A 14,578-nucleotide genomic window follows, 5' to 3' on the forward strand; every position below is an offset into this window, starting at 1 on the left:
AAAAACAGAGGGTTTTGATTCCTAACAACCCTAACCAATCTCACGCCCCTTGCCTAAACCTAACCAATCAGAACGACGACGGTATTTACAACTAGCCAATCACAGAGCGAGTAGGGCGGGCCATTAGCGTAGGAAACGTAAATTCGCACGGCCAAACACCAGGTGTGTTTGTAATTATGTATTCATTCAAAAAATATTGTTGTGGAGCGTTTAGCATTTATTGCGTAAGGCTGCTTAAGCGTGAAAGGTGGAGAGAGAGAGAGAGGATGAGACTCGAATCCTGCCGACAACGAAATGTTTTTGTTTTTGTTTTTGATCGAAAAACAGAGGGTTTTGATTCCTAATAACCCTAACCAATCTCACGCCCCTTGCCTAAACCTAACCAATCAGAACGGCGACGGTATCGACAACTAGCCAATCACAGAGCGAGTAGGGCGGACCATTAGCGTAGGAAACGTAAATTCGCACGGCCAAGCACCAGGTGTGTTTGTATGGAAAGTATGAAGTCTAATTAACCACTATGCGTTAACTGCCTTACACCAGCTAAATTTGCCTACAATAATATATTTAAATACAAATAAGTATAAGTGGCCAGAAAACATGACGAACAGCACTAACGTCTGTGCATCTTGTAATTATTCACAGGTATTAAATACCACACAAAAAGGGACAAGCATGGATTTGCAGTTTTCTCATAATTATCTGTATTGAAAATAAAATGCTCTCCTGTTGAAAATCCAGTACAAAGTCACAGCTGACAGAAACAGCCATTCACTCTCAAATGTGTGGAGCCCCATAATATGACTGCTCTATTAAAACTTGCATTGCATTTGTATGCATTTAATACACTCGCTATTAATCAGTGTGACATTGAGCAGACTGACTATTCTGTTAATATAGTTTGCATGACAAAAAACAATTTTTCATAACCTTAAACACATTTACAGAGTTCAAAGGCTTCTGTAACCTCTTCAATGCCTAAGTTACACCAACTACTCATATGCATCTTGATGTATATGCATCTTAATGGGTAACATCTGTGCCCAAGAGCAATTCGTACTGTTCCATTTGGGACAAGTACATTACCATGAAACCACTACACGTTTAAAACTGAAATGACACAATATATTCAATGATTTATTAAAAGTATACACGTTCTAAAACAGCTCAATGACTTCAATAGAGTATTGCCCGACATCCTTCTTCGTCTTCATCTTATTGAGCTCTTGAAGGCTTCCCTCAATCTTTCCAAGCTCAGAAACCAGTCTCACCTGTGGACACAAAAGAAGGAATTTCGGTGAAACTTTGTTCTCTTGGATAACTTTTCTGCTGTAGCAGTTTTTCTGATGAGCTGCAGTGATCTACAGGCTGTTTCAATTTCAATTTTATTTATAAAGCCCATTATCACAAAACAGAGTTTGCCTCAGAGGGCTTTACATTATACGACATCCCTCTGCCCTTAGACCCTCACATCGTCTAAGGAAAAACTCCCCCCAAAAAAACCCTGTAGCTTGGGGGAAAAAATGGTAGAAACCTCAGGAAGAGCGACTAAGGAGGGATCCCTCTTCCAGGTCAGACAGATGTGCAATAGATGTCGTAAATAACAATTAAATTACAGTAATGACAAAGAGAAAACTGTTAAATACAGTTGCTTTAGCTTCGGCCCACAACCAATCCCTGGACATTACAAACCATATATTATATACTATATTATAACCATGATGATAAAATCACACCAAATGCTCATTTGTTTTACAGAATATTTAACCTGCAGCTACAAAGCAGACAAAAGACAGCAAGACTGTTTGGTACCTGAGACTTAACAAATCTGTGCAGGTTCAGCAGTAAGCCTTTGGCCTCTGGAGTCATCACGAGCACTGTGAAGTGGGCGTCAAGCAGCAAGCATACCCAATCCATGATCTGCAATCAAATGCATAGGAAAGCTGAGTTAACCCTTTAAAAGGCATTGTAACCACACAGCTGACATGTTTTGTGATCATATTGCTTTACCAAAAACTTGGTCAAACCCAATTTCATTTTATACAGATGTTTTTACAATGCATTTAAATAGTTTTATTATAGTGTTATTCTGTTCAGTTCTATTTTTATTATATCAAATTGACTGTTATTTTCTACCATACATTTTAAACTGATTTTGTCACTAGATTCATTACTATTTGTAATTTTTTTCTTCTTATATTTATTCTATTTCTTTATTTGATGAAGTTACTTTTATTTTAAGATTTTTATTATATAACATTGACTTTTTTACCACATATTTCATACGGAATTTTTACTGGATTCATTTTTATTGTATCTATTAATTTTTATGTTTACTGTATGAAGTTACTTATATTTTCTGACTTCTGTTACATTATATTGACTTTTGCACTTCTTACAATGCACTATTCTAAGATTTTTTTCTAATAAATTGATGCATTTTGGTAACAGTCCATGGTCTATAATGTATAATTTTTTGCGAAGGCATTTCTTAAGTGTGACTGTTAAAGGGTTTTGATAATAGAATTCTTTTCAAACTGTAATGACCTCATGGTAGCATCCCACCGTTTCTTTAAGACCATTTTAAGGTAAAAAAAAAAAAATAAATAAAAAAAATAACATAGTTTAGCGGGAATTCTGAAAATCACAATTCCAGTGCTTTTACATGTTTGTTGCATAATACAAGTTTGTAAAAACTGTTGCAAAAAGTCTCCATCTTTTTATGCTGTGTCAATGCACTGTGGCTGAACTTGATTAAAACAGACCGCACACAGTTCAGGTCAGAATGTGACTCTGACATCAACCATGTCTGTATTATTCCACAATCTGTCAGCAAAATATTTTTTCCGCCTCCGGAACTTGTCACTTAATGTGTCCCGGTGAGACAGATACAAGCTGAGCCAATATGTCAAGTGTGGCCACCCTAATTATCTCGTTAGATGCTGACACCGACCTGAGTTAGACTTGGTGATCTCAATCCGTGCATTTGTGGGAAAGCATCCTGGGAATATTTTAGGTAGAGGAACTGCAGGTACTGGAGGAAAAGCTGATTGGAGAGAACATGCATCTAGTTAGTGTTTTGAAAATGTGCAGTGGGTATGGCTGCCTGTTTTATTTTTAGAGATGTGGCAAAAAATAACCAGCTGTTACTCACAACAACCTGCTGGGAGGTAAGATCTTTCAGGTGTGGGAGGAGGAAAGAGTCGCTGTACGCCGTCTGCAGGACCTCATTTCTGTGCAGCTTGAGTTAAGAACTAATACATAGCAAATTCAAATCACTCAACACAAAAAAGGTTGCCATTACGCTATCTAACCTTTAAATAAAACGTGTTACTGACACAAAAAAAGTAAGCATCTGCTTCATCGTGAACAACAAAATGTCACAGAATGGTAAAAAAATATTGTGTCTGAGTGACAGCGCACTGGCAGGATACAGTAGAACAGCTTTGTGTAACCCCACTGGACAGATTTGTTCTGTTGAAGTCGAGGTCTTTTCTTTGTCTTCCGCTCTGGTGCCACCTCCACTGACGCTGTCTGAATGCTCCATGTCAACCAAGGTGGGGCTGAAACCATTCTGCAAAGCAGCCGGCCCACGCTCTCTGGCCATTAGAGTTTCCATGAAGGAGACACTGTCAGGCTCCAGGCTCACTTTCTCTGCATCGACGTCTGGCATACTGCAAGACCAGGGTATAGTAACACACTGTTTATTTGTTCCTTTTTTACATTTTACATGACACTGAATCAGGCAAATGATCAGATTTTTGACCTGCTAAATCACAAAAATATGTTACTTTAGTGCCCCACAGTGGTAGTATCAAAACAACATCAATTTACACCGGTATTACTGTTTAAATTCTCAATCTCAACCCATGCCCGACCGGTCGGGTTCAGGCAGTAAATGTGTGCTGATTGGCCGGGTCTGGTAGGGCTGAGAATAAAAATAAAGGGGAAAAAAACCACTTTGTTTTTCAAAATAAATAAATAAAACAAAATTATAAGAGAACACTCTGAACATAATTTATGTAAGAATCATTCAGTAAAAATGTAAATACAACATATATTAGCCTGTATTGATTGACAGAGTGATTGACTGATTGATTGATATCAATGGACATCAGAGGGAGCAGCAACCATCCCTCCCAACCGAAGCAGGGAGCTTCTCTGGCGGGGAAATACAGCGAGGAGTCAGTGATCCACTGAGTTGGTTCATTTTCCACTGGTTAGCTCGCCACACTGCTGGTGTGTCCCTGGCGTTAGAAGCCGATTAGAGCTTTTTTAAGGAGGTCAGGCTTGGTCGGGCTCAGGGTCAGTATTTTATGTAATGATATCGGACGGGCGGGGTGTGGGATTCAACTCACATGGATCGGTTTGGTTCAGGTTTTAGTTCAGGTTTTGGCCTGTTGAGAACTCTACTTACAGTGTTTATTGAAGGGGTTGTGTACTTGAGAACCATCAGTTTTACCTGATAAAGGCCTTCAGGCAGGCACAGGTGATAGCCTCGGGGATGTCAGGGAAGAACTGCAGGCAGAGCTGACACAGAAAGTAGTCCTTCCTCTCCAGGGCCAGAAGCACAAGGTCAGGACACACACTGTGGAGGGCCATGATGAAAAATGGTCACATTCAACAGAAATAACACTGGTTGATCTTCTGTACTAAATTATGACATTTGCATTCAAATTCTGGTTTAGAAATACATTCTGCACACTGAATATCGATTTAACAGTTTTGACAGTCGATATTTCAGCTCTGAGTTACTTTCACATTGAAGATTCCATATGCGACATTCAGAGGATTCATATCGCAGCAAACTATTTGCCTGCTTGTTGTGTAAGTGCCCTGATCTCAGCTTCTTTGTTTGTTGTGTTTAACAGTCTGACTGCACGTTCGTGTTAGTGCATGCAAGTCTCTGTGTGTATCCTATTGACCAACTACTCGCCGTTCTGCACTGCCCTCATGCAGCGTTTACCACTAAACTCAGGATGGCGTTGTCACAGACGTGTAGCACGAACCCTCTGATTCCCCCGGTTAACTGTGTCAGCGCTGTGGCTGTTGTCAGTGCTGTATTTTGAGTTGGCACTATTAGCTGCTGGCTGCCTGCTCAGCCACCTCCATGTTGAGAACTGTGTGTAGATAATCCTGCCCCCAACTTTAATTTGTGTACACAAGCCACCTTTTTTCGCCCTCAAATACTTGTTTTTTACATTTAGATGGGCAGAGGATGCATTCAAAAGCGAGAGAAACGCTGCTACGACGCTCAAGCATTCCCGAGCACCTGTTTTTAATGACAAGACGGCTGCATTCTGAAATAAAAAGAGTTCAACATTTGGAAAGCAATAGCATGCACCGCATGTCATGTGACATGGAACAACAAATCACAGCCGGCAGTCTCTTTCTTCTGTAAATATCAGTCAGTGGTAAATATGGAGGGGGCACCGATCACTTTATTGTGGAGGAACACAGAGCTTTACACCTGCCCCAAAGAGAATATACTACACCTAATAAACAACACCTGGAAGAAATTTAGCTCTACACGCAGGGTTTCTAGTAAGTAGGCTTTGATACAGTGCTGATTATGGTCACTTAGCAACCTCATACGCAGCCTGCATCCTGCTCTTGAAGTTCTCAGAGTAATCACAGGAGTAGCACCCAGCGTGTGTCCCAGTTTTAAATCATACATATTCTCTGAATGTCACATACCTCTCCTTTAAAGAAATACAATATCACCTGGGTTCTGTTGCCATCCCTTACTGACCTGTGGCAGAGGCAGCGAGTGTGCACCAGCTGTGCCAGGCTGCTGGGGGTGTAGAAGGCTGGATCTTCAAGACTCCGGGACACAAGAGTTGATGCTAGCTGTCCCACTGAGGGCTGCAGGTCCTGGATGTCTGTCCTTGAGAGGAGCACTTCCACCTCTTTCTGGACCTCTTCTACTGATGCCGTCTGGAGGAGGACATTTAAATATTTCATTTATCTTATTGTTAGTCTATAAAAATCAGTTTTCCCAGGCATTTTCATGGACAAAATTTCAAAACTTTTCCGTGACTTATCAAGGACCCATATTTTTTTTTCTTGCCCTTCTTGCCAGGTGCTTTCAAATATATTAAATGCTCGATGTAGAACTTCATTCAAACATATTTTTGAAGCACTGGCATACATGGAGAGAGAGAGGAAATGCAAAAAAAAAGAAAAAAGAAAAAGAAATGTATGTGATGGTAAACAAATGGTCACACGTCAACACATATTAGAGCTACGTTACACCAACAACTTCAGAAAATACATTTGTTGTTATGTTTCATCATCTGGAAGTGTATCTACTGAAGATTACTGTAAAAAGATCCAATACACACAACAAAATTTCATGACTTTTCAAAAAATGATTTTTACTAATTCCATGACTTCTCTAGGCCTGGAAAACGTGATTGTGAAATTCCATGACTTCTTCAGGTTTTCCATGATCGTGGGAACCCTGAAATATTCATTTTTTGTCAATGCTGTTTCAGTATTTTGCAGGAGAGACATTAAAAATATATTTTTGTTACCTTGATGAGCTCCAGAACTTGCTCATTTGTGAAAGTAGGTGCTGCCTGGCTCTTACGGGTTGTTCTCTGTGTGGAAAGAGAAAAAAAAAATCAAAACAAAGATGACACCACTGACAGGAGCATTACTGGACCATTACTCTTTAGGTAACATTACATTCAAACATACACAGAACTTTAAACGGCAAAAGCAGTGAACTGCTAATTTGCAAAAAGTGTTTCACAAGTGGGTGCATGTTAATTCAGGAATTTTATGAGCTGTTTTGTGATACAGACTTCTTTACATACAATTTAGATTACCATCATAGATAAATCTACTAATAAACAATACAGTGGCCCTGTAGTATTATGAATTTTCCTCTTACCACAAGACAAAATCTTATACGTTTTGTGAACAATGTAACTACTGTAAATGACTATTTCATACGGAGCTAGTGTCAATTAGCCGTTGATCTGGGAAACACTGTAAGCAAAAGCAACGGTGTGTGGGACTGATGCACCAGCAATTCATACAGCAGCTGTTGAGCCTCTTTCCATCTGTGAAACTTTTCTTATATTGTCATGAAAATGTCTCCAACATACCGTCTTCCTGGTCTCCACTGTCCGGGAGGGATGAGCTTTCTCTTCATGCAGAATGTTATTCCAAGACGGTACAGAAGTGGGAGCTTTGGACTCTTAAGCAGCAGGAAGAAAAACCCACAGTGAACTGAGTGAACATGCACATTTTTGCAGTATTATTTATAAAGACTAAATTAGTGTTATCGGGCATCAAAATTTTCTGTTTAATTTATGTCTTTCGCATAAAGTTTGGATTGCTGCAGGAGCACTACTACGAATTCCCTTTAGCTCACCTTCAGTCTTGACCTGCCTTAGTTTTCCCAGAGCAGAGGCCAGGTTAGATTTGGGGCACTCATATGGAATAACAGAGAGCGTTTTCCCGTGTGGGATGAACAACTTGTTTGAATAACTCCACAGCTGAATCAAAGAGAGAGGAAAAAAGGTGAACACAAACAGAAATTAATGGCACATAGTTTAACAGCGTGCACTTGTAAACTAGCCCAACTCGTCTATTTATGCATCAATATTAAGATTGTAAACTGCCATTAAGTTGTGAGGAGGGACAGTGAGCCCCGTCACAGTGGAGAGCAGACACAATGCTCTACCAAAGTCATACAGTCCTCCATCAGCACCCAGCAGCTGGAAGGACAGGGAACTTTGGCCTGCAGTACTAAGAACACTGAGGGAAGCATGAGTGGGCGGTGGGTGCGTACTTCTAACCTCAGCAACATAAGCTCATGTACACACTGGCGATTAAGCTAAAAAAAAAAATCATTAACAGTATATTGATTCATTCACTGATATTATAACAGAAATGCTAGAGAACAATTTGCTTTGCACTTCATACACCAAAGCATTCCTACCTGTCCGTAGATTTTACCCGCCATCTCTTTCCCTGCCTGGAGCGTCTGGAAATTGGTATTCCAGATGCAGAGGAAGTCTGAAAAATCAAAGACAGAGAGCCATTCAAGAACCACACACACACACACACACACACACACACCCACACACACACTTGCGTCAGATACTGAAGTCACATAGCTGCAGGTCATCATTCTTGTGTATTTATTCTAAAAAACAACCCCCACATGTCAAAATTAATGCAATTAATTTAAATGATAGCCTTGTATCTATTTTAACTCTAATAGTTTGTCCATGAATTTATTTTAGTTTAAAAAGAAAACAAATTTTCCTGTCATTTCCCTACAGGACAAGAAAACAAATTCAGACCAGTCAGTGATAAAAAAAAAAACAAAACAAAACACAACAACAACTATAGCCTTATAAGAAATGCCTGCCTGCACATTCTCACTATTTTTTAAAAAGTGTTTTTTTGGCATTTTCACTGTAATTGGACAATTAACACTGTGACAGTATAGAGGCAGAATAGAAACAGGGGTAATGAGAGAGAGCTATGAAATGCAACAAAGGACCCACAGTTGAACCCAGGACACTGCAATTACGTGGCAGAGCAGTATCCATGTAACTATCAGGGTGCCCCCCATTCTGATTATTGAGTTTAGATTTTGTCAATGTAAAAAAAAACAACATATAAATAAAAACAACTTAGATGTGAAGGGTTGGGTAGATGTTTCATTTATATTTTCGTACTATTAGTTGCAATCTGCAAGCTCATCATTAGATGTCACTATACTGCACACACTAGACCTTAAAGACTGCCCAAGCAGAGATGTGTTTTATTCAATTTAATGTGTGTGCAATGCTAACCCCAATTGTGTTATATTGTGCTTATATTTTCCTCTTTTTGTGTTTTTTGTCATGTTTTTATTTTGTTTTATTTTCAATTATCACTCATCACTCACTTTTTCCTTTACTTTTGTTTCCTGGGCTGCTGTATTTAGTGGATTTCCTCAGTGTGGGGTCAGTACAGATAATCTTAGTGTAAAGCTTTTTTTTGTTTGTTTGTTTGTTTGTTTTTACACTGGCTTGTGAAGATTGAAAAGACAAACAGATAAGCTAATGAATAACTGCTTTGTCGCAGTTTTTTCAAGTGTAAACTTAAAAATAATGCATGCTGACTCAATAGAACGGCTTACTGAGAACCTCAGGGTACATCGCAGATTGATTTTATCAAAATCTGTCATGTTTAAAATTGAACTTTTAGTAGATGCTCAGACTAATTCCACCTGAAAACCTGTCTGTGTAGAGCCTTTGTGGTCTTCATTTGAGGCGGTGTAATTAAGCTGCAAATACCTTTACCAGCTCCGGCAGAGGGATGTGGAACCCCCACAACAGCTACATGGGCTTCATCCAGCACCTGAGCTGATGCAGCCTCCAGCAGGCCCTCGCCGACAGGGAGACCCAGCAGCAGGCTGCGGGGCAGCGAGAGACCCTGGGCCCCCTCGTCCACCATCAGGCCCCGCACAGACACGACACTTTGGTACACATGACCGTTAGGGTCTGGATAGATGGAAAATGATGAGGCACAAGAGGTAAAAAGAATGAGTAATAAATCATCTTGCGTGTAAAATCCTGTGTTTGTGCAACAGGGTGTATAATTTACAATATGAAGTCCGAGTGGACACGACACTCTGTAAGCGCAACCAAAACTCATTACTGCTATAGTGTGGAAACCCGAACAGCATCAGTTGGCAACAGGTCCGGTTTGAGAATGCACACTTAAACACTTTTTTACCGCAAACCTCCTACATCAAAGGTAGTCGAGTTGCTGCCACAGGCTGGCACTGCTAGAAATTAAACCTTTTATTGTTTTTTTTTTTAAGATTAATGTGACCCACTATTTTGAGCGCCTTTTCATTTACAAAGCCACACAACGAGCCTATGCTGTCACATACTGACACTAGGAATATTTTCACAGGAAACTCAGGCTTACAGAGATAAAGCAGGCGGATGTGTTTGTCGCTGTAGGAGGCAGAGAAGCTGAGCGGCGAAAGACCAGGCTCCTCTTTCTCCAGCCTGTACCTCTGTAGGGAGTTGGGATTCAGTCTCTGCAGGTAGAGGAAATGATCTCCTTTCTGTAGGAAAACAATGACAAGGAAAACTACCCTTTACATACACTGATTACAAAGATTTCACGCATATGTCCATGGAGAAAAGGAGGACAGACAAAACGAGCAATCGGTAATTGGGTCATAAAAAAATGTCATTCCCATGCAGGTGCACAGGAGGGGTTACAAATGAATCCTCATTACAGCACTGTGTTGTGATACAGAGGCAAAACTGAATTCATTCAACTGACATGTAAAGCTTTTGGCTTTTGTCCAAAGCCCAACATTTAAACTGATGTTACCTGTTCAGTTGTGAAGATGACAAAGTGCTGTGACTCTGTCACTATGTTGGTGCTCCACCTAAAAACAGACAACAACAAAAATGATTTTCATCAACAACAGGTGAGACTACAGCACAGCACGAGCAGCCAGGTCATCTGAATATTTAACATTTTAGGGTCTATATAAATTGTTTAAAATTAAGCCGTGGATCAGGTGGTAGAGCGAGCTGTCCATTATTGGAGAGGTCTGTATTTCAATGCCCTGCTCCAGCATTTAAGCATCTTTTAGGGCTGATTCTGAACCTCCCTCTCAATCCCAATTAAAACACAGCAGATTGGGACCCATTTCTCAAGCCTATACAAGAGCTGGACTTTCCACACGTGCCTGAATGATTAGCAATGTATTTTGGGGACATAAACTGTGCTGTGACATTTGTCTGATCAACAACAATTACATTATGTTTTAATGTTACAGTTATCATTATACACATACATATTCATATTTGTATTTTAGGATTTTTTTTTTTTTAAATCTTGGTCTGGTCTGATTTATCTTGTATTTTTGTCCTGTCTTGTTTCTTTCTTGGTTTTGTATTGTTTCTGCTTCATTTACAACTTACTCTAAAAGTAAGTTCTAAAATCAATAAACAGATTTTTAAAAAAAACAACAGATTTACTGCTGGGTTTGTAAAGCACACTGACCTTATAGTCTCTTCTTGAGCCAGGACCTCCTCTATGGGCTGCTGGGGAGCAGAGAGGAGAGAGTCCAGCAGCCTCACAGATCCTCTCTGAAACAAGACCACAGGCTCCCCTCCTGCTTCACAGTGGACCCTCCAGACATCTGAGGACACCTGGACAGAAAATACACGCAGGAGACAGGAATGAGAACGTGTTCGGTTTTGTCACCTAAATCATTTGAAGAGAAATAAGGGATTATAACAACTTGCATATGGACATAAATCACCACATCAAATATATTTTGAGTGGTTTGAAATTAAAATTATCCATTTTCATTTCCAGTGTCAAAAGTAATGACATGCAACATAGCATGTAATAATAATCATTAATAATCATAGTAATAGTCTTTGCTTGCATGGCACCATTCATATATAAAATGCAGTTCAAAGTGCTTTACATGCAAGTGCTACACACACACACACACACACACACACCTAATTTCCAAACTTTTCCGTGACTTTTTAAGCACTTGGATACCATAACACTTAAAATGAGTTGCAGACAGGCCAGAGGTGGAAAATACAAAAATACAGAAATATAAAAGAAGTTCTGAACAATAAAAGACAAAAAAGTAAACGTGCATATAAAGCATAAACGCATTTAAGAAATAACTAGAATATGCGATTTAAAAAACAAAAAGAGACATGAAGAGAAAACAAATGTCTACAGAGTGCCTCACAGTTTGAATAAACCACTTCCAGCCATCCCTCTCTACAGCTGGCTTTTCATATTGGACTAGGTATCAACACTTTAGACATGATCAGAAAACACATCTCACAAGCATGGCCCTGCCTTAAATGTCACAAGAGAAAAGAGCTTGACAGTCATGTTCACACTTACGGTTGCCTTGAAAGCCTTATCCAAGAGTATGTCTTCTTCCTTCCAAATTCTGATCACCTGAAAAACAAAAACACAGACATTTTTTGGCTGACATTTCTTGAACGCAAAGTGAGTAACAGATGGGTTTAGCTTTAAAGAACCACATGAATTAGTGAGGTCAAGCCTTTAAATAAGTAATAATTTTATAGTCAGGGTTCCCATAAATTTGTCATTGACAAAGGTTCCAAACTTTTCCATGACTTTTTAAGCATCCCTAATAAAGACGTTTTTTTTTCTTGCCCTACATGTCAGATGCTTTTCAAACAAATCTGATTCAAACTGTATTCAAATTTCAGCTAACTGGCATACAGTAAGGGACTGATGGATTCAGGTAGAAAATAAAGAAACATATGCATTGGTAAACTAAACACTGTCATGCACCAACGCATATTAGAGCTACCTTAAGTTGACAGCTGCAGAAAAGAAATTTGCCATAATGTTACATTACATGGAAGATTAAAATGTCATGAGTTTTCCAAAACTTTCAATGATTTGATTCGACTTTCCCTGGCTTGGAAAATGTGATTGTGAAATTTTATGACTTTCCCGGGTTTTCCATGACTGTGGGAACCCTGTATAGTGAATAAGCAATTGATAGATGGGCTGGAAAATGTCATGCAGGTATTCAGTTAGTAGATTTGTAATGGAAAAAAAAGCAATGCTATATTCATCGTTTTTTCAGTGACTTAAGTGCTGATAGTGTGTTGGAGTTCACTATTTTATTTTTGTATAAAAATAACTACATTACGGTCTGTATTGTCAGTGGGGCTTGTTACAGATAGTGCTGCATCCAAAGCAAGCATCAGAATCCAAATAAGAGTCTGTCTATCTCCACTTTGCCGCAACAACAATGACTGAAAGTCTACCTTGCCATCCGAGACTGCAACATATTCCTTTGTCTGTGCATTGTAGACTGCTGGACAGGTCAGAGTCTGTCCTTGTTTCACCGTCCAGCTGCTCAGTGGCTTCTGGTCTGAAACCTGTCAAAATCACAAAAACACACAAAAAAGAGAAGGAGTTCATAATGTTAACGACGTCGACTTCATCCATTAAGGTTCTACCAGTCACAACACAAACGGCTTCCCTTCACCCATGGTTGGATTACAGAGCGGGATTACCAGGCAAAGGCCCAAATTGTCATGGGCCCTGACCTCATCTTCAAAATGACTTAAATTAAAATGTACCGAACAAACAGAGACTCAAAATGAGCACAAATTTACACAACTACAAGGAGATAAAAAATGACTTCTAAGCAACAAAATGACCAGAAACACAAAATTCAGTGTTTCTCAACAGAATGAGAGTTAAACTGTGGTGGTGGTTGACAACAACAACAACAAACCTTTCAACGGCAGCAAAATGTTTTTAAAAGCACGTGTCCCCTCTTGAAATTCAGAGGTTTTTGCAGGTCTGTGTACACAGTGCAGGTGGAGTTCTTTTTTTCCTCAGCAGCAGTTGTGACTCCAGGGGTGGATAATTGATATGTCAATTCATTCAGAGCTGATCTGATCAAATCAGATCGATAGATGATTCTGTGAGTGAGTGCAATATTTTAGAACCAGCAAAATGTACGATTAAGTTTCAGTTTTAATGCACCTGGTATTCTGCTGCCCCATCTGTGCCCAGTGTACACTCTGCACTCTGTGAGTGCAATGCAATGGATAACCAAATAGTATTTATATTTCAACAGTGCGCCTAATGAACGGTTTAGCTCCAAAAATAGAAAATCTATTTGTGGCGGCAGACTAAAATGACCCCACAGAGACCCAAAATAACCTAAATAAGACACAAATTTAGCTCAGAGAGACCTCAAATGAACTTACGAAGGCCGAAACAACTACAAACTGACCCAAAAGGAGCACAAAATCATGTATCTTTGCCAAGGGGCCTGTTTTATGTACACATACCTTCACCTATATATCCACTGATAAACGCTGGCGTGATAATGTCATGGTGTGAGTTGTGATATTATTATAACGTGTATATAAAAATATACAGATTGTGACGTTGGATAGAAAATCGAGAAATAAGCAAATGAGACCATTTCTGAAAGTTGACAAATGCTGCATAGAAGCTGCCTGTTGGGTTTTTGAGCGGTATATGGAGCTGCACAATTGATAAATGTGCACAAACACCTTCGTTAGCAAGCTGTGTGTGCCTTGATATAGCCAACGTTAGCTAGCACGTGCCCGCTTCTGTTGAATGGCATGATGTTTACAACAGCTTACGGGACCTTTGCTTACTATTTTCGCGCAAAGGGAGTCAGTGTATTATTACAGCTAGCTCGGGTGTCTGTTGTCTTGTCTGTCCTGGTGGTTTGTGCCTCAGTTGCACAGCCGAGGATGCCAACACGAGTTATAACGCAGGTCGCCCTTATCAGCTGCTCAGAGGAGCCTCCTCAAAAACGAACGTTAAATGTTACCTTGTACAGCGTGACAGATCTGGTTGAGTCGGTGACGACGACATGGTCGCCGTCTCTTTCCGCTTCGATGCCCTGAACGCCTGAATTAGACAGATTTTGAGCTGGAGCAAGTCCGCACAACGTGTATCCCTCATACAGCGCGGCCATGCTGGACGAGAAGAAGGTAGAACGCGTAGGATCTCGCGAGAGATTCGCGAG

The 14,578-nt window shown here is 39.8% G+C and overlaps 1 protein-coding gene across 1 annotated transcript; it reads right to left on the reverse strand.

Moving 5' to 3' along the window:
• Window positions 1–680: 680 nt before the first annotated feature.
• On the reverse strand, window positions 681–14,578 carry nol11 (nucleolar protein 11). Its single transcript, XM_088075651.1, has 18 exons — window positions 14,381–14,578; window positions 12,825–12,938; window positions 11,920–11,976; window positions 11,044–11,192; window positions 10,363–10,420; window positions 9,946–10,087; window positions 9,306–9,512; window positions 7,955–8,031; window positions 7,385–7,508; window positions 7,116–7,207; window positions 6,537–6,602; window positions 5,753–5,937; window positions 4,463–4,588; window positions 3,435–3,674; window positions 3,155–3,233; window positions 2,954–3,046; window positions 1,813–1,920; window positions 681–1,271 (listed from the first exon to the last, which is right to left on the reverse strand). Exons 1-18 carry the CDS (start codon window positions 14,525–14,527, stop codon window positions 1,158–1,160), a joined length of 2,178 nt encoding a protein of 725 aa, XP_087931777.1. The 5' UTR covers window positions 14,528–14,578; the 3' UTR covers window positions 681–1,157.

Source organism: Plectropomus leopardus, chromosome 3 (genome assembly GCF_026936395.1).
Source record: "Plectropomus leopardus strain MGB_pleo_1.0 chromosome 3, ASM2693639v1, whole genome shotgun sequence".
NCBI lineage: Eukaryota > Metazoa > Chordata > Actinopteri > Perciformes > Serranidae > Plectropomus > Plectropomus leopardus.

Excerpts from the sequence above, each read along its gene's own strand:
- nol11 (XM_088075651.1), bottom strand. The coding sequence starts at position 14,527 with ATGGCCGCGCTGTATGAGGGATACACGTTGTGCGGACTTGCTCCAGCT. Across the intron at positions 4,589-5,752 it reads ACTCGCTGCCTCTGCCACAG|TGTGTGTCCTGACCTTGTGC; the intron begins GTCAGTAAGGGA and ends GGCCCTCCACAG. Across the intron at positions 3,047-3,154 it reads TTACCTCCCAGCAGGTTGTT|CTTTTCCTCCAGTACCTGCA; the intron begins GTGAGTAACAGC and ends CTCTCCAATCAG.